The sequence below is a fragment of the Melanostigma gelatinosum genome (genome assembly GCF_949748355.1).
Source record: "Melanostigma gelatinosum genome assembly, chromosome: 9".
In the NCBI taxonomy this organism is placed as follows: domain Eukaryota; kingdom Metazoa; phylum Chordata; class Actinopteri; order Perciformes; family Zoarcidae; genus Melanostigma; species Melanostigma gelatinosum.
Window position 1 is genome coordinate 5,973,675 of NC_136642.1, and position 24,624 is coordinate 5,998,298.

Here is a 24,624-nt window from a genome sequence, read left to right on the forward strand (position 1 = left end):
GTGCAAAATGTACGGGTTCAAGATGAGTAAAATGTGATGCACTGCAAAGAGTGTGAGACTCTCTGTTGACATCGGAGGATTCTTCTCATGTAACTTAAGTAAGCTTTGACTAATGACCTGTACTACTTATGGCAACATTTTATTTGCCATAACCCTTTCATCGTGGTCTAATTTGGTTATCTTTACCGCAATAAAACATGACCATGATAGGAACAATGGCCCTCTATACCGTTACAATAGAAACAAGAAGTAGTGTCTAATATGATTATCTTATCGAACAAGATCAGATTTTTTCACTAAACCACATTTATTTCATGATTAAACAAAAGTCTTACCGTATATTTAAAGATATAAACTGAAAAACTTGCCTTTTTGTGAACAAAAGCTGCCTGTGAATTCAACATCCTTTCCAGAAATTCTCAGATATCTAGTCATGGGACTGCATGTCACTTGACAGCCCTCCTTCCAAACTCAACGTCTTTCATGAACAAATAAGACCTGATTTAATAAACCTGCCCTGTTACCCGAGTGCATGCCGCGTGTCTGTAAAATACACATGACATAAGTGGACATTTTACAACCTAAACTAGAGTGCAGTTCCCTCACAGAGCCCTATTGATTCTCTCAAATCTGAAAGGGGCTGTTGTCTGCAGGACACTGAGCGCTGTAACGTCATGACTGTCACCGGGAACCGAACAGCCTAATTGAATGATAAGTTTGGGTGTGGAGGTTCTTGGAGTCCACAAACAGAATATCAAGAGAAACCAGAGGAGATTTCCCTTCAGACCTCTGCAGCTGGGCCGGCTGAGGAAGCTCGGAAAGCCAGGAGGAAACTCGGAAACTGACTTAAATCCATAAAGATGGATCATTTAAGAGATTGCAACCAACTATTTTATTTTAGAGGTGATTAATCTGGGAATTATTTTCTCAATCAACTGATTAACTGTGCGTTCTATAAGTCGTAAGAGAGACAATTTTGTCCACGGTGACGACTTAAAATGCATCATCTTACTATCGTATAAGACAAGGAAACCCATTACCACTGATAATAATCCTATACGTATGTTTTCAACTTATAACTTGAGTATTTAAATTGGAGTACAGTTTGAAATTGATCATGTTTTGGATCATAATTTAAGCTCCTCTGCAAAACTGAACTTAAGAAATGTGGTTTCAAACAACACTTCTGTCCTTCAGCTCCCCTCTTCTGTTACACCTGTGTGTTCCCTGCCATCTCACCTCTGGACTGCATCAGATTCCCTCTCCGGTGTCCACCCGGGCAGGTCTGTCTGTCCAGCAGAGCTGTGGGCGAGAAAGGTGAGCGCGCCTCAAGTCACTGAACAAAATTCAAATGAATCAAAACTGAGAAAAAGAACCGAGACACGCAACACGGAGGGAAATGTGTCAGTGTGTTTTTTTGGGGTTTTTTTTGAGCGAGTGTCTGTGAGAATCTCTCCTAAAGTGATGTTTGTGATGGTTTTTAAGGAGACTTCCGTGTGGTGTGAGAAGAGCTGCGTCCGGCCCTCCCTGTGTGGAGTCACGGGAGAAAAACACACCATGGGACTCAACTTCACCTTCACCAATGAATGCTGCAACACACACCTGTGCAACGATGCTGCAGTACCTGCTACCTCTGACTGGACTGGCATATTACTCGCACTTCTTATTTCATACTCCGTTTGGTGAATTGTAAAATATGTGGAAGAGAACTAGTTTAACACACATGAAGTGGAGTCTGCCCTCTAATGGACTGATGTCGTGCTCCATTCCTTTAAGTGCACTAATCTGTGCTAAACCAAAGATACTCAGTTTAAAAAAAGCTGATTATTTTTACCAACATTGGACGGCTAACCGCCATATTTAGCATAATTCAAATTATTTTGCTAGGGCGTTAGCTGCCGGATCTCACGAGATTCTGTTGCTGACACAAGAGTACAGACACAGAAAGGTCGCAAACAAAGTGAATTTTCTCCGTATGTGTCGGTCTGGAAAATGCCATTTCAGTGTCAGAATGTCCAATCTCTACTTGTGTGACGATTAATAAATGTTCACTTCTCCCATGGGAGTTAATAGACTCTGGTCCTGTCTCCTTAAGCGTGATGGTAAAACCCATGTAAACACAGAAACAGGAACCTGACTTTCATGCTTCGTCTCCTTTCTGTAATGTCTCTAAACTGAGGTTTGTTTGTTCGTGAGATGGAAAAAATAGATATATATTTCTCTGATTATTGCTAACTAAAGGTGTGTGTCTGGTTGCAGCTCTTTTGAAGTGGAGAGTGGGGACGAGTGTAACATGTTTAGCTTGTGTTCCCATTATAATTTCATTAAAACGAAGAATATAAACTACCTCCATCAGTCAACTTGTCACAATTTGTAAGCAAAGCGATGGAGGTGCTTATTATATCAGTGCTGACATTCTATTTTGAAAACGGTACAAGCAAAGCAGGAGAAGCAAATACAAGACATGTTGTGAATTAAATGCCAAATTAATTGTTCGCCTGCTGTTTAAAAACAATATACCTGATATTAAAGATGAGTTGAGAAATACATTTACATTTTCCCTGTCACACATTTAGTCGATATCATCGAACTTTAAAGAATACAATAAACCATAAAGTTTGTTTCGTAAACAAACTAAGTATAATAACTAAAAGTAATGTTTATTTGTTTGCACATGAAGTGAACTTTAACCCAATAGACTTTTCAAGAGGGATACATTACACATTTTTTATTGCTCTCTAAACCTTCTTCACACCATGTAAGCTATTTTGACTTGTCATAGAAAAACCACATGTCCCAGTGAGCTCACCGGAAATTGGCTTCCCTAATTAGAAAGGAGCCATCACTGAGGTTATTACTTCCTCTTCTTGATATAAAATGGGTTTTAAATGGTTTATAAATACAATAGGATGACATTTTACTCGTTACACAAACAGAGGTAGGATAAATCATACGTTTCAGTACGAACAATATACCTGTTAGGAGTTGGACAACTTGTCGCATCTAGTTGTTTCTCAACAGGTGTGTGTCGCCATTTCGTTTCCTCTTCTTCACCAGGTGCTGTTAATTAGGCCTCAAACTAAGGAGAACGTCATCATTAATAATACTCTTCACATAAGGTTGGATTGTTAACCGCAAAATAAAAAAAACACATCAGACTTCCAGGCATGGTTTCCCCGTTACTGCTGTTCATGCTGCCGCTGTTGTCCTCCACCGATGGAGGAACGCCACTGACGTTCGAGGCATTAAAACAAACGACCCAGGTGACGAGAAATGTTTCCCGGGGGGACACACCGACTCTGCCCGTACGGGAAACCCTGCCCCCGGTTCGGGCTAACGCCAGTCCGCCCAGAGCTACGGGTGATTCCGTGAGCACTTCGTGCGTGCTCAACAAGATGGTCGTGCAGGTGCAGAGGAGCATTTTAGGCACCGGTGAGCCGGACTCTCAAGTCAAACTGGGGACATGCCAAGCCAGTAAATCCACGAGGGATTACCTTTATTTTGAATACGACGTTGGCATGTGTGGAACCAAACGCACGGTGAGCTTTAACGGCCTAATATCTTCCACTGTGCTAAAGGGTTGTAGCCATGATAACCGGGATAAACTGCTAGCGAGGTGGCTGCAGGGAGGCAGCAATCTCGGTCTGTTTGGTGGTCTGCCACTTGGGTCCAAAATGAAATATCTCAACATTTATATGGATTAAGAACAATAATAATACTAACTTTATTTATCTAGCACCTTTTTTTAAACAGTCTTGTTAAAGGAAGGATACATCTCAGCTGAATTGTTTTTTTAAATTTTTTTTGTTTGCAGATAATTAATAACCATGTGGCCTATTCAAACACGCTACAATATGATCCAGTAAGGCTCCAGGGACCAATCAGGCGAGCTGTGCCGTTCTCCCGGCCTGTTGCATGTTATTATAACAGGTGAGACTGGATCCAGACCAGAAAAGATTCTGTGCCAAGTTTTTTTTTCAACTGTGTAACATATAAATCATATATAGGAGCTGTTTTATTAAATCTCAACAATATGTTTAGGTACCAATACTCTGAATACACACCAAAGATGCGGCTGCGCAAGATCGTGACATCAATGAGGAGAAGAGCAAAATTCATTCTGACTCCTCGAAATGGTAAACCCTGCAAAAAAAAAAAAAAAATGCCATCTCCAAAATGTGCAGAGAAAACTATTGAAGGATACAAATTCCGGGTTTCAAGGACCAGTGTGTATAGGATATTGTGGCATCTAGTGGTGAGGTTGCAGATTGCCTCTAACTGAATACCCCTCCGCTCACCCTTCCCTTTCCAAGCATGTCAGAGAACCACAATGGTCTTCAGGTAACGTAATAACATGAAAGTCATTCTCTTAAGCCAGTGTTTAGTTTGTCTTCTCAAGACTACTCAAAATAACAACAATGAATATATTTCATTCCTGCCAATAGAGCCCCAAAAATCCTACACACTTGTCCTTTAAGGGAATTCTGGTCAGTATCATGTGCTTCAGCCTTTGAATATCATCAAACAAGGCGTTTTATTTGAATCACTCTGTCTTTACATTTGAACTGGACTGCATGAATGAGGGAGAACTCTTGACGCTGCTCCCGCTGCAGCTGTTGTTGCCTGACTGCTTCCTTCTTTCTTTCAGCTCAGTGGGAAAAGCTTTCGCCGTCGGATCAGTACGTGCTCGGGAAGTCCATGTACTTTGAGGCAGCGGCTCGTTCCATGGCCCGAAACAAAAGACTGTACGTCCACTTGTGTTACGCAACTCCCGAGAAGTCCCACACCTCCACACCTCAGTTTCCAGTCGTGCAAAACTTTGGGTAACAAACACCTCACTCTCTCACAAACTGAAGACCTTGACATTTATTGTTGCTCTGATTTCATTTTAACAGCTGTGCACAAAAGAAGAGCATATGTAATGGTCAGGTTTTCTCGCCCTCTGATAAAGGTGTATGGTTGAAAGCAAGGACAGTCGCTCCAGATTCATCCCATACAAAAGCAATGCTGTGAGATTCTCTGTGGATGCCTTCTACTTCACGGGAATGACCAGCCAGGTGAGCAAAGATTCTTCAAGTTCTTCAAGTTATCACCTTCGCAAAACTTGTCTAATTTCTTTGCTGATCCTCTTTTTGTTTTAATACTGTGATTAAAGACTTTAAAACCTTTTAACTGATTGGACATATTGTTTTCTGATCTCCTGTAGCACATCTACATGCACTGCTCCATGTCTGTGGGCAGCTCTGTCCCCACATCCACGGCAAAGTCCTGCAACTACAACACTCGAACAAGAAAGTTAGTTTTTTGTTTTGTGTGGAGAAATTGAGTTGGAAACAAAAAGTTTAACCATGCTGTACAAGTCTTGGCACAAAAGGGATCAGCTCTCCATCCTTGTTTTTCTCAGATGGGTTGAGCTGTATGGACCAGACCTGGTGTGCACCTGCTGCGACTCCAACTGTAGCTCTGCTGCTTCCACTGGTGAGTCAGTGCTTCCCTTATTTTCCATGATTAATCATATCCTATTGTCATTAAAGGATATTGCTGGAGAAATTACTTCTTGTCAACGAATCCCATGAAAAGTAACAAGTGTTGTCTGTGTAGCCAAAGCCTGCTGTAGCTTATTTCTCTGTGAAGTAGAATTCCGTTGTTTTAAAAACTCATCAATAAGCAACATTGTTGCGGTTTATTTTGAGTCAATCCCACGTACACGGGCCTGCAGCTGAAAAGCACCAGCCTCATCCTTCTATAGAGGCAAACGGGCTTTCATGTCATTATGTGTACCTCTTGTCTCAATATGCTGTATGTCTGTGATTTTGTTCTTGTTTTGTAAAGCACAGTGTAATGTTTTTTTTTTTTTTTTTTTTTTAAAGGTGCTATAAAAAATAATATGCCATCCCGGGAACCCACTGCGAGATTAAATGTATTCTAATGTTTTGACATGTAAGGAACTGGATTGATAATTTTGAATATATTCTAATATCTAATCAATGTTTTCCAGTGACCAAAATAATCAGCAGCCGGCCGTGGACAATAGAGCCTGAAGTAAAACCCAGCACTGCCTCAAAAAGGAGGAAGGTCTCCACCACCACCACAACAGCTCCACAAAAAGAGACGACCAGAGAGGTCACTGAGTGGACGACGACTCCACAGCCTGAAGCGATGGCAGTGTCTCTGACCGGTAAGGTGGAGGACACAGTGGAGGAGTTGGAGTGGCTGTTCGGAGGCGAAGGAGTGGCGTGGGTTGAGGTGGACGGTGAGGAGAAGCCGGTGACGGGCTCTGCTGTTGTGGAGATGGAGGAGGTCACAGAACCTCACGCAATATATGAAGACATCTTTGGTTTTGATGAATAAAGCTGTTCGTACAGTGATAAATTCAGTCCTGATGGCTCATTACATGATTGCCTTTATTTGTCACTTGCAACATTAAACCGACATCAATCCTTTCTTTTATAGGAATAGTTTATTTTGAGGAATAAGCTTATTCACTTTCTTGCTGAGGGTTAGGTGAGACGATTGACATCACTTTTATATCTGTTCGTTCAATATTTAGCTGCAGCCGCTTATTTTGGCTTACTTATTTTTTGGGCATTTTCTGCCATTTATTCGGTTGAGATAGTGGAGCGAGAGACAGGAAATGTGGGGAATCGGATCAGGGAATATCTGCGTCGGGCATTTGCGTCCTAACCACTTGGCTATCGGGTCTAACCCATAGCTTTGCTGAATTAAATATCTCATATGGATCATGTTTAAATTAGTGAGCTTTAGAAGTTACTTTGGACATAGTCGGGCTATGTCTCTATTCTTTGTGTTGAGCTGAACTAACCTGCTGCTGGCTGTAGCATAATATTTGACAGATTGTATGACGTTAAAGTACAAACTAAAAGCATTTAGTCAGTTCACAAAAAGCCAAGCTTCTTTACTGAACCTGTAAATGATAAAACTCACAGGAGCCAATTTTCAGATACAAGCATCGTTTATTAGCTTTACATCGTGAGTAAATGTTATATTGCTACATAACCATCATTCTATACAATTTTTCTTTTTCAAATGTCAGGTCTTTGAATGTGATATCTGTAGTTTCGATGAAAAGTGTCAAATAACAGTTTCAAAACCGTTGGCTACTCACACGGTAAAGGCAATGGCTTTACAACGGGTACAAATCAAACAAGGTACTTACAAAATAAACTTGGTTTCATAACATCTGAATAACCGTTAATCAGTATATTTATAAAAATCTTGGGAGGCGTACAATACCAATCCCTTGCATTCCTCAGTTATTTAACCCCTCGAGTTTTATCCGTTTTTAAGAAGGAATGTGACTAAAACAAACAACGCCCTTATAAAATCAGACCCCTAGCATCATACATCCATTTCAGACCGGGTTCAGCTCAGGTGCATCCTGAATGGAGTAAATGTGTTTTCCAGTACATTTGGGTTCCTCTCCCGCGTTATCCCGTTCCGGTGTGAAAGGCGTCGTCCTCAGTAGTACGAGCTCAGGTGGGAGTGGGTGGTGGGATGCCTGGTCATGGCTGACCCGGGATAGATGGGGCTGTTGGGTGAGTTCCAGTACGTCGACGGCGGGCTGAAGAAGTTGCCGGGGGAGACTGGCATAGGTGCAGGATGGCCACCCATGAAGTTCATTTTGGGCTGGTGGCTGTGGTAGGGCTGCACGTAAGACATCTCAGTCTGGTACTTAACAATCCCGCCTTCCGCTGAGTGATTCTGGTGTGCCTGCGAGATGCCTTGGAAGTCAAACTTGTAGGCGTAGCGCTTTCCGTGCACCTTGGTCATGATGTTCTTGTCGTAGTAGTAGCGCAGAGCGCGGCTCAGCTTGTCGTAGTTCATGTTGGGCTTGCTCTTGCGCTCGCCCCAGCGCTTGGCCACCTCGTCCGGGTCGGTCATCTTGAACTCGCCGTTGGTGCCCTCCCAGGTGATGATGCCGGAGTTGTTGCTGTCGGACAGCAGCTCCAGCAGGAACTGCCACAGCTGGATCTGCCCCGAACCTGGGAGGGGAAAAGGAAGCGTTAAGGAATCTGTTACCGACTTCATTGGTTGGTCACACAAAGAAAGACAGGAAATGTACACATAGTAGCTGTGAGAAATGTTTCTAAGCATCTTAATTATTTAAAAATATATTGGAACAGTTTGGATGACTTGATCATCTGTGTGTAGATACCAGTCAACCTTTAAAGTTAGCAAAGTTTTGAATAAAAGAGACCAAAACAATAAGATTTCAGTTCCATTTGATGCGTCCAGTTATTCCAGGACCTTGGACAGCGCCTCAGTTTTTCTTTTCAAAACGTTCTTAGGAGTTTTATTGTGGGCAGGTCTCTGTCCCAGTAATATTACGACTTTTTTTTTTCACCAAATGTGACCTTTTCACTGTGTGGCTTGGAGGAAGTGACAGACATCGGGGCAGAAACCTACCCACAGGCCTGTGAGCGCTGGGGTCAGGGAGCTTGTATGGACTTTGTTTGGCTGTTCGGTTCTTGGATGAGCTGAGGGCTTGGCCTTCTGTGAGGAAACAGCAGGGCAAACAGTCATTTTGATGAGAGGGAAGCCAGATTTCGTCTCAGTGTAAGCGTGATGCAATTCTGCTGACACAACAGGTGTCGCTTGATGTTTACTCCATTTTGGAAATTAAGTGCCTGTGTGCCAGCACTTGCTTGCTTGTTTTTTTTTTCTGTCGTGTTACCAAAGCAGACAGTGTAAAGGCCTCATTTGTGTGGTCCTTGTTGGTTTGTCTTGTGGTACTTTGATTCTTACCTGGGTTGGCAAGTCGACTGCTTATGGGCCCTAATGTCTGATACGGGTCTGCAAAGAAACAAAGGCATATCAAAACATTTGTTACACCTTTATTACTTTATTCAACTTTTTAACCTTAATGTTCGCAAGTCCTCCTCCTACACCATGTCAAGTTCCTTCAGGATTAGAAAGAACATCTTTCCATGTTGCTTGACAACACATGCATCACAATTCTGGTCATGTTGTGCCAGTACTTCAAGTAAGCGCTCGTTTTAATGAAGTGGAATATTCAAATCACAGCTCCCACATCCCAGATTTGTGAAGTGATTCAAACGGGTCTGCTGTTGTGTTCAGAAATATGAACTCCGACCCTCTAAAATGTATTTGTCATGAAAAATAAATGACCTGCTGCTAGCAGTTGCTACTGCAGCTTCGACGTTGACTAATAATGACGTGGTGCAGAACAGACTCATCCCGCTCTACTGGTGGGTTAGGTCGAAATTAAATACTAGCGGCATGGTTCTCGGGATGGCACTGTCAGTTTGTCGGTCAACGACTTTCATGCCGACAATTTTTGGATGGATTGTGACAACGATGATCCATTAACTTTTCATCTGACATCGTCATTTGGTGTATAATTAAATGCCATCAAACCTAATGACCTTCCCATCAGCCTCAGAGCAGCTGGCATGGCTTTACACTCTCAAGTCTCGTTTACACATCTCCTATAACTGAACAATTATTGGGAAACATTGGGATTGTTTTTCGTATAAAGCTCCTGAACTTTGAGCAATCCTTTCCCGCACAATGTGAGTTTGCAGGAATTGGCCTGCTGTGAAGGTCCATGTGTTGTGAAAATACTTGGTACGTGGCCTTCATACCTTGGACAATTCTTACAGCAGGCTCTGTAACTCTTGAGCTGTGTTGGTGCTCCATGGAGGGACCTACAAATCAAAATGAAGTTACTTATGTGGAATGGTTTAGTCCTCAGCTGTGGCCTAGTTTAGGATTTACAATTTCTACGTAAGACCATTTGGTTGTTCATGCATGAAACATTGATCCTGATCATTCATATCGGGTTTTTGTTGTCCTACCTTTTGGCACTGCACTCATGGTGTTTGCCGCCCAGCTGTTCCTGCAGCTGATCTCCTCAAAACCGCTCTCTGCACACACAGAAAACCCAACAAGGTTGAGACGAGACTTTGCCCTGCGCGTGGCATGAAAAGGCTTTGAAGTGGACAGTAGGCTGGTTCAGCTGTAGTAGGAAGGAAGTCAGTAAATGGAGACCAAGATGCTAAGAGTTTGGAGGTCTGAATGAATTTGATGACCCAAAAAGTTTCTTTTGTCCGGGCCACCCCTGTTGCCACAAGATTGTGAATTGTGTCCCAGGAGCAGGACCCATACCCCCCATTTCCTGCGCCGGTGCAGCTGTTTCCTGTCTGAAACTGCCTGTTGAGTTTTAAACTCATCAGTGTTTTGTCAACTGAGGCCAGTGTTGGGCCATAGATTCTTTTTGACTCTTGAAACTATGCAACACGGTTCTGAAACTCAACACATTATTTTTATATCCCTAAATCATTCAAGTAGTTTGCTCTTATTTTGTGTTTGGCTTGAGAATGTGACCCTGAATTCTGAGCTTTGACTCACACCCAGACACACTCAGACAGATATTGACTGTATGACTAATGGGTAGTGGCAGAAGGGAAATGGTGGCAATGAGAATTGAAAAACTGAAAAAAACGTATTTTTAATCATTCGTTTAAAACCTGATGAGTCAAGTCTCTAACGATTTAGACGTTTTGAGGAAACTGTTCTCTTTCGCTTGCTCACAACTTAAAGACGTCTGCAACAAGTCAAGGGGTCCCAACGACACTGTTTTTTTGTTTTTTAATAAGGAGAAACAAGTCCAAAATGGTGGGAACCACTGGTTTTTAAGTACCTCAAATTTGTACTTGGTTGTGGTACTTGAGAGAATGTACTGAATTACTAGTAATATTGACTGTCCACTACTAAATATGACATAAAAAATAGGAATGTAATTGATGTTTAACTGCATATACTGTATGATAGTCATGACTATTAAGGAACTTTAAAAAAAGAATATATATATATTTATATGTATACGTTTGAACATTTAAGTTGAACTGTAATTTCTTTTTTTCATATAAAATTCCATCCACAAACTCGAGGAGCCATGACAAACTCTCAACTCTCCTCTATTTCCATTCTCCAATTTTAAGCTATAATAACAATTAATTGAGTAATAATAACCTTGAAAAACCCTAAAATCCCCTCATGGCACAACCTGTCCTGCACCAAACAGTAGACAGGAGACCAAAAGCCGAGCTTAAAGAGAGTGAATGTTCAGAAGATGTTCAGAACCACGACTCCAAATGAATGAGAACGTTGCACCGTAACTGCTGGATCTTTAGATAAGCGTTTGTTGTCCCCAGAGGGACTTTTAAATGGAGTCGATGATCTCACCTGCTTTCACCTGTAGTCTGGGTTGTTGTGGTGGTGGTGGAGGTGGTAGTGGTGGTGTGGTGTTGGTAGGAGTTGTGGAGTATGAGAACGTAGGGCTACCTGAAGCAGAAAACGAAAAAAAAGGTCAAGATCATATATTTTTTAAGATGGATACAACAGACATCAATCATACCAGAGTATAATTTCAGTGTCATCAATGGTATTTTGTACTAAAGAATAGACAGAAAGACGAGAGAGGTGTTGATTTGATTCTGTTGAGGACTGTGGGGGTTTTGCTGTAGGACCGGTCAGATGTTGCTGGCATTTTGTCCACCACTTGTACGTCGTAATGTTGTCTTAAAAACCCGACTTGAACGTGGTGACTGTCTCCTTTAGCTGCATTTGTTACACTGATTTGCAGAAGCGATAACACTGCAAAATGATGTAATGCGCCAAGTATCAGAAATGATGACAACATATTATATACAGGAAACCTGCATCACTAGCAAAGAGGAACAGTGGTCACAACACTTAATGAAGACGGCAACAACATGAAAACTTCAGCCTCAAATGGCATCATGTCGTTCCAGCCTCAACAGGAACTCGTAAGTGCCCCTGTACTGTATTGCAAGTTGTTGCTATTATTTTGTCCACATCCTCTATTGACCACGGTACCTCAGTGGAATTTGATTTTCATGAATAAAATTTTGAAATAAAGTTCAAAACTTCAACAACTTCACATGCAGAAATATTGTAAGACACTTACTTTATTTTCCTGAGTAATAGATTAATCGTCAAGTGTATATAATTTCAGAAAATTGTGAAAATACTCGTATGTACAACGTTGTCCGATACACTGTCCAAAACCTCAATAAAAACCAGTAAATCCTCAAGTTTGAGAAGCTGAACCAGCAAATGTTTGTCCTTTTGTGATAAATCGGTTCAGTCGTTTAACATCAAACAATGTTCTGTCCATTGACTAAACTTGTTATTGTCGAATCATTTCAGCGCTACATATCTTTCCCTGATTTTATTTATGATAACGCGCAGGTAAATATATTTGTCGCCACAGAACAATGAAAACCTTTTTACATTGTTGAGATCAGTCGGGAGAACCGAACAATGTTATCGGCTGAAGAGGGAGAAAGGGAGAGATATCTCGGACACGAGGCGAGTCTTACTCTGCCGGAGGTAACTGAGGTGAGAGAGCAGGATGTCTGCGTTGTAGGCCGACGTGAGACGCATCATGTCGTCCTTGGTCATCTTGCAAAGGGCTTTGCCGTCCAGTGCCTGGAAGAGCATGACGTCCACTTCCTCCAGGACGTACTCCTTGATGGCCCAGTCCAGCCACTGCCGAACATGGTCCTGTGTCCAAACCTCTGGATCTAGCATCAGAGGAACAACAATGATCAGAAAAAGACTCCGGATACTCTGATATATTTATAACGCAGTGTCTCATATTGTTATAGGACTTTTTATTTAAATTTTTTAAAGGTAAACATCTTTTAGCTCTATTCTCACCTTAAATCTCAGTTTATGACTCATATGTACGAGATCATTTTGTGACGTCACAAATCGTTCTGGAGGATGGTTTTTATAGGAGCTTAGTGTGTGACATATTGCGTCCAGGAGTTCAAGTTTAAATATCTAAAATATTTGCAATCTGGTTTTGTCAACAAGGAAAACGGAGTAATTGTAAGAGTTAACTTGTTTTTGTCTTGGAAAAACATAAGACTCAAATACTTACAAAAATATCTTTTTATAATATAACGCGTGTCTGGGAGGGTCTTTATAAGCAGTTGTGGCTGGCTGTAATACTTAATACCAACTCTGCGTTTTGTTGGATGAAAACATGTAAATCATCCTTTGCTGTAGTGATCTATAGTGTACATTGTCCGGCCTTTTACATTGTGAGAGATGCCGTTGGTTTCATTGATTAATTAAAAAAAAGAAATCTCTTAAAGAACAACGACTGGAGGATAGTGGGAGGAGCGTCACACAGAAATAATCTGAAGACTTGGGCGATTTGTTTGTAGGATATGAAAGTGCTGAATAACACCGGAAACAACCCAGATGTGAGGACCAGTGATACTTTTCATGCTGATGGTGAAGTTGGGTGGTCTGGTTTAGTCAAACTACTTGCCTATAATATTGTATTCCACTTTACTTTTATTGTTTTACACATTTCTATTGTCAAAATTAAGGATTTCAAGCAAACCGCAATTAAAAGCTAACAAAATGAGTTTATTTTTAGACATGTGATGGGCTTTTATTCATGTAACGCAAAACAGTCTAATACAGTTAATTGCATAAAACATTTGGATTCGATTTTATTTATATGCAATGTTGCATGTGTTTGCCAAATGGATATACATTTAAATATTGGAAAAATATACATATTAACATTGTATTTGAGTTAAAGAAAACATTGCTCAGTCTGTGCAATTGTTCTGATGTGTAAGGGGATTCAATATTCTTTGTTGAGGTCTTGTAAATGTTTTTTTTATGTGCACACTGATATTTACCGCAGCCATGGAGGTTATGTTTTCGGTTTTGTTGGTCTGTTTGTGAGCAGGATCACAGAAAAACTACTGGCCCGGTATTGGTGTAGCATGGGCCAAAGAAGAGCCCATTAAGTTTTGAAGCAGATACACAAATAATTGTATACGTTCGTTAACATTGTGAGACGGGTCACTTTGCCGTGGCGGAGGTCTGCGCTCTCCAAGTGCCCTTCTAGTATCAGAGAGCATGTGTTAAAGCGCTCTTGTTTCATTATTATTGTCTTTAAATGAAGCATTTTTCATCTTCAAATTCTAAAAATGTTGGCAAAAGAACAATTTGCTGTCTTACATATAGTTGAATTACATTTCATCGCGATACTGCCGATTTGATATCTTACATTACATTGGATATCCTTTATACATTTTCAACCCTGTTCTTTTAGATATTTGCAACAACAAAAATCTTTTACTGGAAATGTAATGACACCCGTAAGGACATGTTTTATCAACACAATATGTTTAATAAGGTGTTATGGTGTAAATGGTTATATTAAGGCAGGAATTGGCAGTATATAAATAATCATGATACTGAATACTTTTACATATCTACACGTTTTTTTATTACTCTTTATTAGAATATGAAAATATATTTCTTCACTGATAAATCTAAGGCAATAATAATGTAAAAAATATTTCATTTTCTCCATACTGCCCAGCCCTTGTTGAAATTGATGCCAATGCCTTGTTGCAGCACTAGTCTGATTCAGGAAGGTAAGCTTATTTCCAGCAGCAAACAATGACTGTGAATTGCCCGTAATATTAGGCAGGAGGGTCAGTCGTGAACAGAGGCCACCACACCCTCGTGTCCTGATTGTCCTTTGGTGAACACATGCCACTGTGATGCAACATCCGTGTATTATGAAGCAGAACAACTGGGCGCTGGTGACTCCTCGACGCATCTCGTTTGATTCCCCGGAGCTGAGATTTAAATCGTCTGAGGTGGGATCCCTCCAGAGAGAGACTGACTCACTGAAACGTGCTGCTTTGGACTGCTTCAGTGATGGGTGTCACAGTATGGGAACTGTGCAAGAGAGACACCGTAAAATATGTCATCAGGTTGGTTTTCAGATGGTTGGACCAGTGATTCATAGTGAGGATGAAACCCGGACTGTGACTACTTAGATAGTCGTGACACATCACTGTCTTTACTCTAAGTTGTGTTCCAGTGATTGTCCTCTGCTAAGAAAAAGGGAACGCCTCACAGTTCACCTGCACCAAAGATACTACAAGATATTCTATGTTCTTATGGATAAGGCAGATGTTATTCTGTACTTTTCATATTGTCAACAAACCCCTATGAAAATGCCTGAGTTCATCTCTCAATACACTTCCTGTGGCACTCAGCTCTAAGCCCCGAAATCTTCAAAAATGGGACACAAATTGTTTACAACATCAGTCCTGAGTGCTCATAAGGCTTCCTTTAAATCTGAGCTTGAAAACTTTATCACATGGTCTCTGATTTCATCTGATTCGTTATTTAGGGAACATTTCCAAGTACTTTCATTCTTGTTTCCATGTTTTGTGAGTTCTTTGTTTGCTATGTGAAGCACTTTGTAACTTTTATTTCTACTTTTTCAGGCTGAATGAAACTTATGAACACATCTCTGGTGAACACAAAATGCATTTGTGTGACTCTTCGTGGAGGAACTCAATTTTACAGATCTGTCGATTAAATCGATAAGTTGACAAAGTCGTATGTGTTCGTCGGTTTTTAAATTATTCTTATCTGTAGTTTCCTGTTTTAAAAAGGCTTGATAACTTCCTAAAGCAGCCGGGCACTGTAGTGTTTGACAGCTACTCAAACAGCAGTAGCAGTATTGCTAGTCGTAGTTTTGATCTGTTTTGGCCTGAGAACAATCAATAATGTGATTTCAGATGTAGCTACAGGAAGCAGGATGATTTTAGAAAATGTCCCACCTGCTCATCACGCATCCATTCCTGCTTGTCGCTCTCTCTTGTTGACATCAGTGCTGAGCGCTAAATTCACGGTCTAGACTTCACACTTTTTAAATAGCGTTCATTTTAAACCTGATGTCATGCACAAGCAGACAACCGGAAACCTGCTGTTGTTTATTTGCGTCACTGGAGAGTAATGATGGTAGTGTGTGGAAAAACCCACGCTGTGCTCGTCTCTGATTCAGTTATTGATATTGCACAAGCCGAGTGTGTTCCAGCTCTTAGGAAACTGTCTTGTGGGAGGAGGGTTCGGGTGATTGAAGGTTAAGTGACACAGCTCACCTGCCGGCACGATGACCCTCTTCTCCTCTGTGGCGCTGGTGGGTGGGGTGGCCGTCTGGGGGCTGACGCGAGGCTCCGGGTACGAGGACTGGTACGGCATCGGGGCCCCGTCGTTGCTCATGTGTCTGGAGCGCTTGGTGACGCTGCAGTCCACAGGGGATTCGCGGCTACAGCAGGCAGCAGGAGAACAGTGTAATTCCATCATTAAGATATCTTGTAAAACGTGTAAGAGCTAATCAGTGTTAGTTAAAAGCACATTATTTCTCTCTGAAATGTTGTGGAGTATAAGAAGTCTAGAGTAGCAGACAATGAAAATACTCAAAGTACAATTATGTGTAAATGTACCTGGTAACTTTCCACCACTGGCGTTATGTAATCCTTCAGCTAAACATTTCCACTTATGATGGATGGTAATGGAAAGCAAGAAGGGACGCAGGGTTGTATTTGGTACGAGAACAATAAAGAAACATTTTTAGGGTCTGGAAAAACCCCAAAATGTTAACATGGACCGTGACAAATCTACAGTCAGATGGTCCGGGAACCTGTGCTCCCCTGTGGCCCGGCCTGCCCTGACTCACCTGGTTCCATTGACGTGTTCTCCTCTTTTGCCAGGGTTTTGAGCCGCTGACCCGACCCACTCCGGCTCGGTGGGCTCGGGACTCTGCTTGGAGGCGTGGCTGAACCCGCCGGGCGACGTCATCTCGGCCTTCATGTGCACTGCGGTGTAGGGCGGCTCGAATATGGGCTGGTCCTCGCTCACCACGGACAGCGCTTCCTGCCCAACAGAGACACAGCGGTCAGTGTCTGCCATTAAATGTGCCGGGTCACAGCCTGTGGAAACTGCCTTTTTCCACATACGGACTCTGTTTACTCCACAAGACACTTCAGTGAATAGAAATAAACTCTCATTAGCTGTAAGAGTAATAACGGCACAATAGACTTTTATCTGAAGTTTTAAACTGTTACTTTTTTACAGTGTGAATATTACCAAATTTCCCTTTTTAAAGTTCATCAGAATTTCTTTGTACATTTTGTCCCTTTGGAATTTGTTTGTGAATCAACAAATCAGTAAGCATAGTTTGCAGAGAATTATATCAAAATAAGTTACAGGAAATCATATCTGCTTATTATATTATATGCACACACACACACGTCTTTTTAGCAGTGCTCTTGAATTGAACCCGTGACTTGCTCAGAGGTACTTGAACAGAGTTGGGACCATTTCGCGTTCACTTTTCTCCACTCAAAAGTTGTTGTTTTTTGTCTGTGTAAAGGTTTAAACTGGCAATCTTCTGATCACATGCTTTCTTTTCTAACCTTTTCAACAAAACATTGCCCTGTGATTTGATTAAAACGTTAGAGGTATGCTAAATGTAAAGAACCAGAGAGAAAGGTGGTTATCAAACCACTCAATACTCAGGAGTGAAATCACAAGTAAACTCTTCAGGCAGTGAGGAGGCTGTCGAATCTTAAAGAACATCAGTAACCTTAACCGCAGTCTTATTTTGTCGTTAGGATTGGGGTTGCAGGGGGGGGGGGTGTTAGCTAAAGGTGGAGTCTAATTGAGATTTAAGTCCGTCTTCCTGTGTTCAGCACCTACAGCGAGGCCTCAAAGCCACCCAAAGATGGCACTTTCATCCCACGCAGTCGTGAGGGCAAACGCCGGACCTGTTGTTCCGTCTGCTTCTCACGTTAAGACGAGTGCATGTGCGATGCGGCCACGGCAGTCTAAGTGGGTGCAAGTGCGTGTTTGTTTAGAGGAGTTGAGCATTGTCTTTGGGCCCTGTACGTCAGTGCCGTGCTTTGTCGGTGGCCTACAGGAAACCTGGCCGCCATGTGCAGCGGAACCTTTTGGCACAGGCCAAGGGAGAGGAAGTGGAGGAGGCGGGGGAGGGGGAGGGGGGGGCACAATGTAAAAATTTGGGTCATTTCAAAGCTGGAAAACAACCCTAAAGGCGTGTGGTCAGGGGAGAAGAGGGGGTCGGGTTCATTGGACAGAAAGAAGACTAGCCTTGATTGAAGTGCCGCCTTCGCATTGTGTTTTTCTTTTTGTTTGTTTTTTGCCTGTGGTTTTTTTTAGCTCAATTGTTGCCTGAGCATTGTAAACCACATCTTAATGCATGGCACACAGTTTGGCATTTCCTCCAGGCTGCAGACTGACTGACAGAGAAGTCAGCAGTGTGTACGATTTCAGCAACCTGCTGATGTTGCTTCACGGAGCATTTACTGATGTGTAATGGATACGCCCTTTTCTCTTTTAAAGCAAAAGGTTTTAGTTAAAAAAAACTCATTCAAAATCAAACTTCACCTGATATTAGTTGCTTAAGATTTAAAGACACAAATGATAAAACCATATAACATGTTTTGTCGTAAAAGACTTTCCATTGTACTAAACTTGTTAAACTCACAATGGGCCGTTTTTGAATTCCATGCATTTTTCTTCCTTGTTACAAACATGGCACCTTCATTACCCAGAATGCAACTTGAACACCGACAGTTCGGTCTATATGGTTCGTTAGATCCGGGTGCGCCATGCTAGTAGCAGTTTTTTAAGTGACAGAAGCGTTTCACAGGACTTCGTATTGTCCTGCTCAGCTTTCTTTCGACCGCACTCCCTGTTTTCTTCTTCCTCAGCTTTGTTTTACTTCTGTCATGTTGTCCTCTTTCCCCCAGTCGTCCTCTCACACACTGGCTGCCTTCAGAGGCCCCTTTTCTCTGTGCGGAAGTGAAACAGACGGCTTATACAACTGTCATGAGAAGACATGATAGTTTAATCGTTGTATGTCGTGGTGAACGATTCGTTTTTTGGGTGCTTAGCACTCAAACTGTTGATATTATCGTGACTCGCAGCCGCTCATCACATTCAGTTTTGTACATTGAGTGACAAGCTCATGCTTTCACAACCGCAAGCATGCACTCCCGCTCTTTCTTTATCTCTCTCTCTCTCTCTCGCTCTCTCTCTCTCTCTCGCTCTCCCTCCTCTGCACACTGATACAAATTTACCAAAATGTGGCCTGACCGCCAATGCCACAACTGACTTCCTGTTCTATGTGTTTCAGCTCAGTTGCTCAGTGACACAAAACAAGTTTTTTTAGAAAACATGACCTTCTTGAGGCTGACGCTGTGCCTCGATGTCCTAAAGTTGACGGCGGTTTTCTTCAGTTTGATAGTAAACACTTTTCACTTGCTGCAAAAGCGCGAGCATGAAGCCCTGCAAGGAGACTTCTCTAACATGGCTTCAAGTCAGCAGCTTTGCGGGTTGCATCATGCAGTCTTGCCCAAACCAAGAGCTGAGAGAGTGGTGTTTACGACACGGACGTCCATATCTTTAGAAATATCTTTTTAGATTAGACACTTCAACAGCTTCAACTCTGTTCTTTTTGGGGCTTTTTAACACATTAGATAGTACAAGTTATGTTATGAATTGACATAGAGGGAGTTGGCACTGTTTTAAAGCCCAGAGCCTTTTCATTTTTAATGCCAGGGACTTTAGATCACACAATTAGCTCAGACAAAAACAGGTTAAGTGAATTCGTTTTTTGCTGTTAGATGTATATAGAGCAGCAGCTTGGGTGACCTATTTTTTTGCCTGGCTGCAGCCTAATTTGGGAGCCACATCTATTGGGCTGCAGCTGATTATTTGCAGTACTGATGAACCTGCTTGTTATTTTCTGGATTAATCATTTGCTCTGTAAAACATCAGAAAACTTCGGATCTTCAAAAGTCAGAGTTGAGGTCATGAAATGTTTTATTTGATCTAACCAAAAGTAAAAAAAGATCAGCAAAGAGATTCGGTTTTGACACGTGAACGCAAGCTCTTGCTTTCAGAAGCTGGAACTATCTTTCCAACTGAAACATCTTATCCGTGATCAAAATAGTCTCGGATTCTGTCAATCGACAAACGGATCAATCAACTAATCGTTTCAGCTCTAACACATAGCTTTGATTTAAGGGGCCACATGCCAAAAGGGTCAGGAACTGCTGCCCTAAACTGCAACCAAGGACAGTAAACATCAACTTACTTGCATCCACCAATGATACGATTGATAGCCTATTTAAAGTCTGCTTTGGAAACACAAATGACTTCATTTATGTGTTAAATAAGCTGATTTGGTAACATTATCCTCCCTCCTGCAGCCGAAGCAGCATTATGAGTAATCCTCATTTCATTCATGCTCTTTTTGTTCATCATCAAACAGTGTGTTGCCCTGGACTGATGAAGATTTTATGTGACATCTCAGATAGATTTTAAACGTTGGAGACAGATACTCAAATGATCTGACTATTAAAACTATAGTAGCATTACTATTAGTATTGATGATAATAACCCAATGATTTGTGGGTCTGTTATTTCTCACTCTCTTCTTCACTGTGTTTCCATAAATTAAGACAGTTTTAAGCTGTTGCTCAGCTCCTGTTTACATTTGGATCTACCACAAATGGCTTCCAGATAGATACTTGAAGGATATTTTAATAAATATGTCAACTGTGTCGCTGTAAACGCCGATCAAGACTATAGGGGAGGATATTAAAATGGCCTGAAACCTCTGAACGCTCTGAAAACAAGGTGCAGCCTACACAACACCAGGCCAGAGTTCAAGTTGTGCAAAAACAGCACAGCCCTCTGTGCTCGCCATGTCTGAGGCGAGTTGCAGAAAGCAGAAGTAAAAGTGAAGGCATGGCGCGAGCAGCTGCGCTTTCTGCTGCACAAACAACGGTGCGGTTTCCACAGCTCGGAGCCTGGCAGCACGCGGGCCTCTGCAGGGCCCGGGCCTCCGTCACCTCCCAGCCTGTGTGAGCGGACAATGTAGAGTTAAAAAAACAACACTGCAACGCCTCAGTTTGTCCACTCCGTTTCTTGCTGGAGAGGCTTTGTTGCCCTTTCGACATTTTTTCTTTTCTTTTCTTCTTTAGTCCATGAGCGGAAATGAGTGCGGAAAGTCTGAGGTTTGAGACAGGAAGCCTGCTGAGTTCAGATAACGACACCTGACAAGTGCTCCCGTTTGCAGCTATAAATTACACTTAAAATAACCTCAAACGCACGAACTGCTGCGACACAGTATCTGAAGAAATAGGTTGTGTTTTTTTTTTATCAACGAATCATCCAGTATGTGTGCCACAATGTAAACACCCAAAACCTAAATAATAGAATACAACACACTTTTTAACGGGCTAAAAACTATTTAGGATTTCGTTTCAGGATGTCACCATTGTCCTGCACTGGCCCTTTAATTACCTCTTCAAGTCATAACACGATTAAAAAATACGATTGAATAATGTAACTCAAACTTGAATTATGTAACAGTCAAAAATGCCCAAATAGCTCTTTAGAAATTAAACAAAGAGACATGAGTACAAGTATTAGTTCCTCGATCCACTGAGGCCCCGTTTTATTCTAACACATCTTTATACCATTGCAATTGGGCTCAATAAATACATTTTGGTTGAAATAGCAAGTCATTCGTTGTAATAAATCATTGGGTATTAATGTTGCGTCGAAGTTAGGGGAGTTTATTCAGAGGGTTTTAAGAATATTTAATGCACAAATAGAAATAAAAGACTACAGGCCAATGTTGAAAAGACGCACATTCGTTAAAAAAACATGAATTTGTATATTTTTGATCTACATCCTCGAATACAAACGTTTGTCTTTTTCTCTCGTTGCGCAATAATCCGTTTTTACTGTTAACTTTATTAAAATGTGCTTTTCGATTTGAAGTCCTGACCTGAAGGCCTTTAATTCTACATTGTAATAATATAAACAATGACTGCGCGGTGGTCGTCCGGAGAAGATGAACAGTTGTATCGTTGTAACAGTGTGAAATGTGAAATACCAGTCATCTGATGGAAATGGATTCTGCTCCTTTCAAAAAGGGGCTCTCGCTGTATCCAAGTTGGTCCATGGCGCCTTCAGGGACACCTGCCTTGTGCGCACCAATAAAATCCAGCATCCCTCCATTAACTTCGTTAAAAGTTTGTCAACCCCTCCTAAAACTTCTCTAATTTCACTCTTCGTGTGGATATTTGTGTTGTTGCGCTGCGGTTCCGTGGATAGTGCGGGGTGCAGCTCCCATTAAACACGGCAATTAGAAGAAAAGAAGAAAGAAAAAGTCGAAACGCGTTTGGAAATCCTCTTTAACGCGTGTAACCGGCCACCAATTACTGTTTATATGTGAGTGTAAAGATGTAGTGGTTAGTTGTGTTATTATAGAGCCGACATACAACCACGAACGGGAAGGAAGAGGAAATTTTGTACAAGAAGGAAAGAGTGGGGAACTCGCATCACCGCCTTGACTCTCTCACTCAGCAGAGTCTGATGTGGGTGGCCGCCTGTCATTCTCACCAGCGTTAAAAACTCTTAAACACGTACCTTTATCGTACAGTCCATTGCAGCAGCCTCGCAGTCTTTGTCATTTAGTCGTTTTTGTAAATGTCGCAGCTAATTTAGCCTTCTAACCGCACTTCAATGCATGCAGGGGTGCATTGGCTCTATGGCGCAAACCATTGCAGTTGCAATTTTTTTTTGCTCACAGACCATAACCGGATGACACGTTTTTTTTTTCTCTCTCTCTCTCTCTCGCTCTCTCTCTCTCTCTCTCTCTCTCTCTCTCTCTCTCTCTCTCTCTCTCTCTCTCTCTCTCTCTCTCTCTCTCTCTCTCTCTCTCTCTCTCTCTCTCTCTCTCGCTCTCTCTCTCTCTCTCTCTCTCTCTCTAAATTGGGAAGTGAAGTCACTCTTAAACACTGAAAGCACCGACGCTGCGTCTCATGAAACCGACATTTACTGCTCAGAAGGAAAAACAAAAACCTCTGTTGTTTGTTTGTGTGTGCGCGCGCGCCTTAGATTCATATTGGAAGGCAGAAGAACTTCGTAGAAACTCACAATCTCTCACGTAAAACAGTTTCTTAATGTTTTGCAATAGTTCAACCACAGTGAAAATGAAAGGGGGCCTCTGATACTGAATGCCTTTAAAGTTTCAGAGTATAAATAGCTTGTATGGTTAAACAAAAAAAAGACAATCTATATCAAGACCTGTGCTTTTGGAGACATGCCATTAATGTCTAAAATGGCACATTACATACCAGCATATACCAGTAATATATATTACTGAACAGGTGTACAAACTTGGCTTATTGTTTTTCTAAAAACACTGAAACTTTGGAAGATATCCTTGATTTGTCTACCTCCCACTGCTGAAGCCATGAACTTCAGATCAACTTAAGCACATTACTGAGGACTGTAGATTTAGTTCCATGACTCGACTTGAAAAAGCTTTCTCAATGTGTAAGTGTCCAGTATGAATAGGAGGAATGATTACAGCACAGCAAGCAAAAGCATGTTTTAATTCGGCACCTGACTTTTGTTTTACATTGTTCAACTTCCTGAATGTTCATGAAAATAACAGAATGTCACAGGATTTTTAAAGCAGGTAACTTTATTCTCCATCGTGGAAGATCATTTTATTGAACATGAACAAACACAGAGCTATTCAGTTCATCCGGTGCAAAGGATCCTTCAATAAAAAGTGCATCAGCAAAGCCATTTCTACAGGTAATTCCATTTTCAGCCTCACTTCCTGTTACATTCAATAGTCAACAGTAGGCCTATGGCACTTATGTAGTATTTTTTTCAATCTGATTGTGTTGAGGATAATCAACAATTTTGAATCTTAAAAAAGAAGTCACTTTGTATCCTTGGGAACAATTGTTGGGAGTGAAGTAAACGGCTTCATACAAAAAGGCCAAAGGAAGTTGTAAAGTGAGACAAATGAAATGGCTTAACCTGAACAGGCTGTAGTGGAATGTAACTAAATACATTTACCCAAGTATTGCACTTACATTTGAGGTACTTGCACTTCGAGTATTTTCTTTTCATGCCACTTTATACTTCTACTCCATTACATCTCAGAGGGAAATATTGATCTCTTTACTTCACTACATTTACAGCTTTAGTTTCTTTTCAAATTAACATTTTTGTATTCAAAACATATGAAGAGCTTATAAAATATGATGCTAAATGATGCATTAACAAACTGTTTGTACAGCAGAATAGTTTATTGGCAGTTATATGATAATCGTTTGTGATTTTGAAGTTAACCCCGCACTTCCTGCTTCCAGCTTCACCAATCTGAAGATTTGCTGTTTATCCTTTAAATTATTGTAATTTGTTCTTGATAATCTGGAGGTTTGGACTGTTGGTTGGGCAAAACAAACATTGAAGGTGTTACTTTGGGCTCATTGTGATGGTGTTTCTCACTATTTTTTACAAACGAAACAATTGAATAATGGAAAAAAACAATCAGCAGTTAAATTCAAACTTGCAAATTATCTTTATTTGCTGTTCAATACAAACTAAATCTCCACACACTAACGTTAAGAGCCTGCTTTTGTAGTGATGCATAACATTCCAATGATATAGTTTACTGTAATATACTAAAATACCATATTACATTGATATTCTGCTGCTGTGTTACTTGCACTTCACGACACCTCATATTATACTGCACATAACGTTGTCTTTAATTCATTCTTTCCCCTTATTTACCTCTTATTCAATTCTTATTCTTATTTTTCTATTTTTCTTCGTGTGCATTTCTTTCCTGATTTATTGACATGTTTA

At 41.2% G+C, this 24,624-nt stretch overlaps 2 protein-coding genes across 5 annotated transcripts; one reads left to right on the top strand and one right to left on the bottom strand.

Moving 5' to 3' along the window:
* Positions 1-7: 7 nt before the first annotated feature.
* Positions 8-1,686, top strand: LOC306782678 (sperm acrosome membrane-associated protein 4-like; the record flags this gene model as incomplete). Its single annotated transcript, XM_079276122.1, has 3 exons — positions 8-26; positions 1,198-1,317; positions 1,463-1,686. The coding sequence occupies 3 exons, from the start codon at positions 8-10 to the stop codon at positions 1,684-1,686; spliced, it is 363 nt and encodes a 120-aa protein (XP_079132248.1).
* A 5,286-nt stretch (positions 1,687-6,972) lies between these two features.
* fli1rs (Fli-1 proto-oncogene, ETS transcription factor-related sequence) lies at positions 6,973-22,518 on the bottom strand (the record flags this gene model as incomplete). Of its 4 annotated transcripts, none has more annotated exons than XM_079274750.1 (10): positions 6,973-8,003; positions 8,428-8,514; positions 8,767-8,814; positions 9,627-9,689; positions 9,840-9,908; positions 11,230-11,328; positions 12,390-12,593; positions 16,008-16,174; positions 16,586-16,782; positions 22,378-22,518. In XM_079274750.1, the coding sequence occupies 10 exons, from the start codon at positions 22,393-22,395 to the stop codon at positions 7,480-7,482; spliced, it is 1,476 nt and encodes a 491-aa protein (XP_079130876.1). In that variant the 3' UTR covers positions 6,973-7,479. The 4 variants fall into 4 exon arrangements, with proteins under 4 accessions (XP_079130876.1, XP_079130877.1, XP_079130878.1 ...); XM_079274751.1 differs by lacking the exon at positions 22,378-22,518 and adding an exon at positions 21,842-21,955; XM_079274752.1 differs by lacking the exon at positions 8,428-8,514.
* Between the last annotated feature and the right edge of the window lie 2,106 nt (positions 22,519-24,624).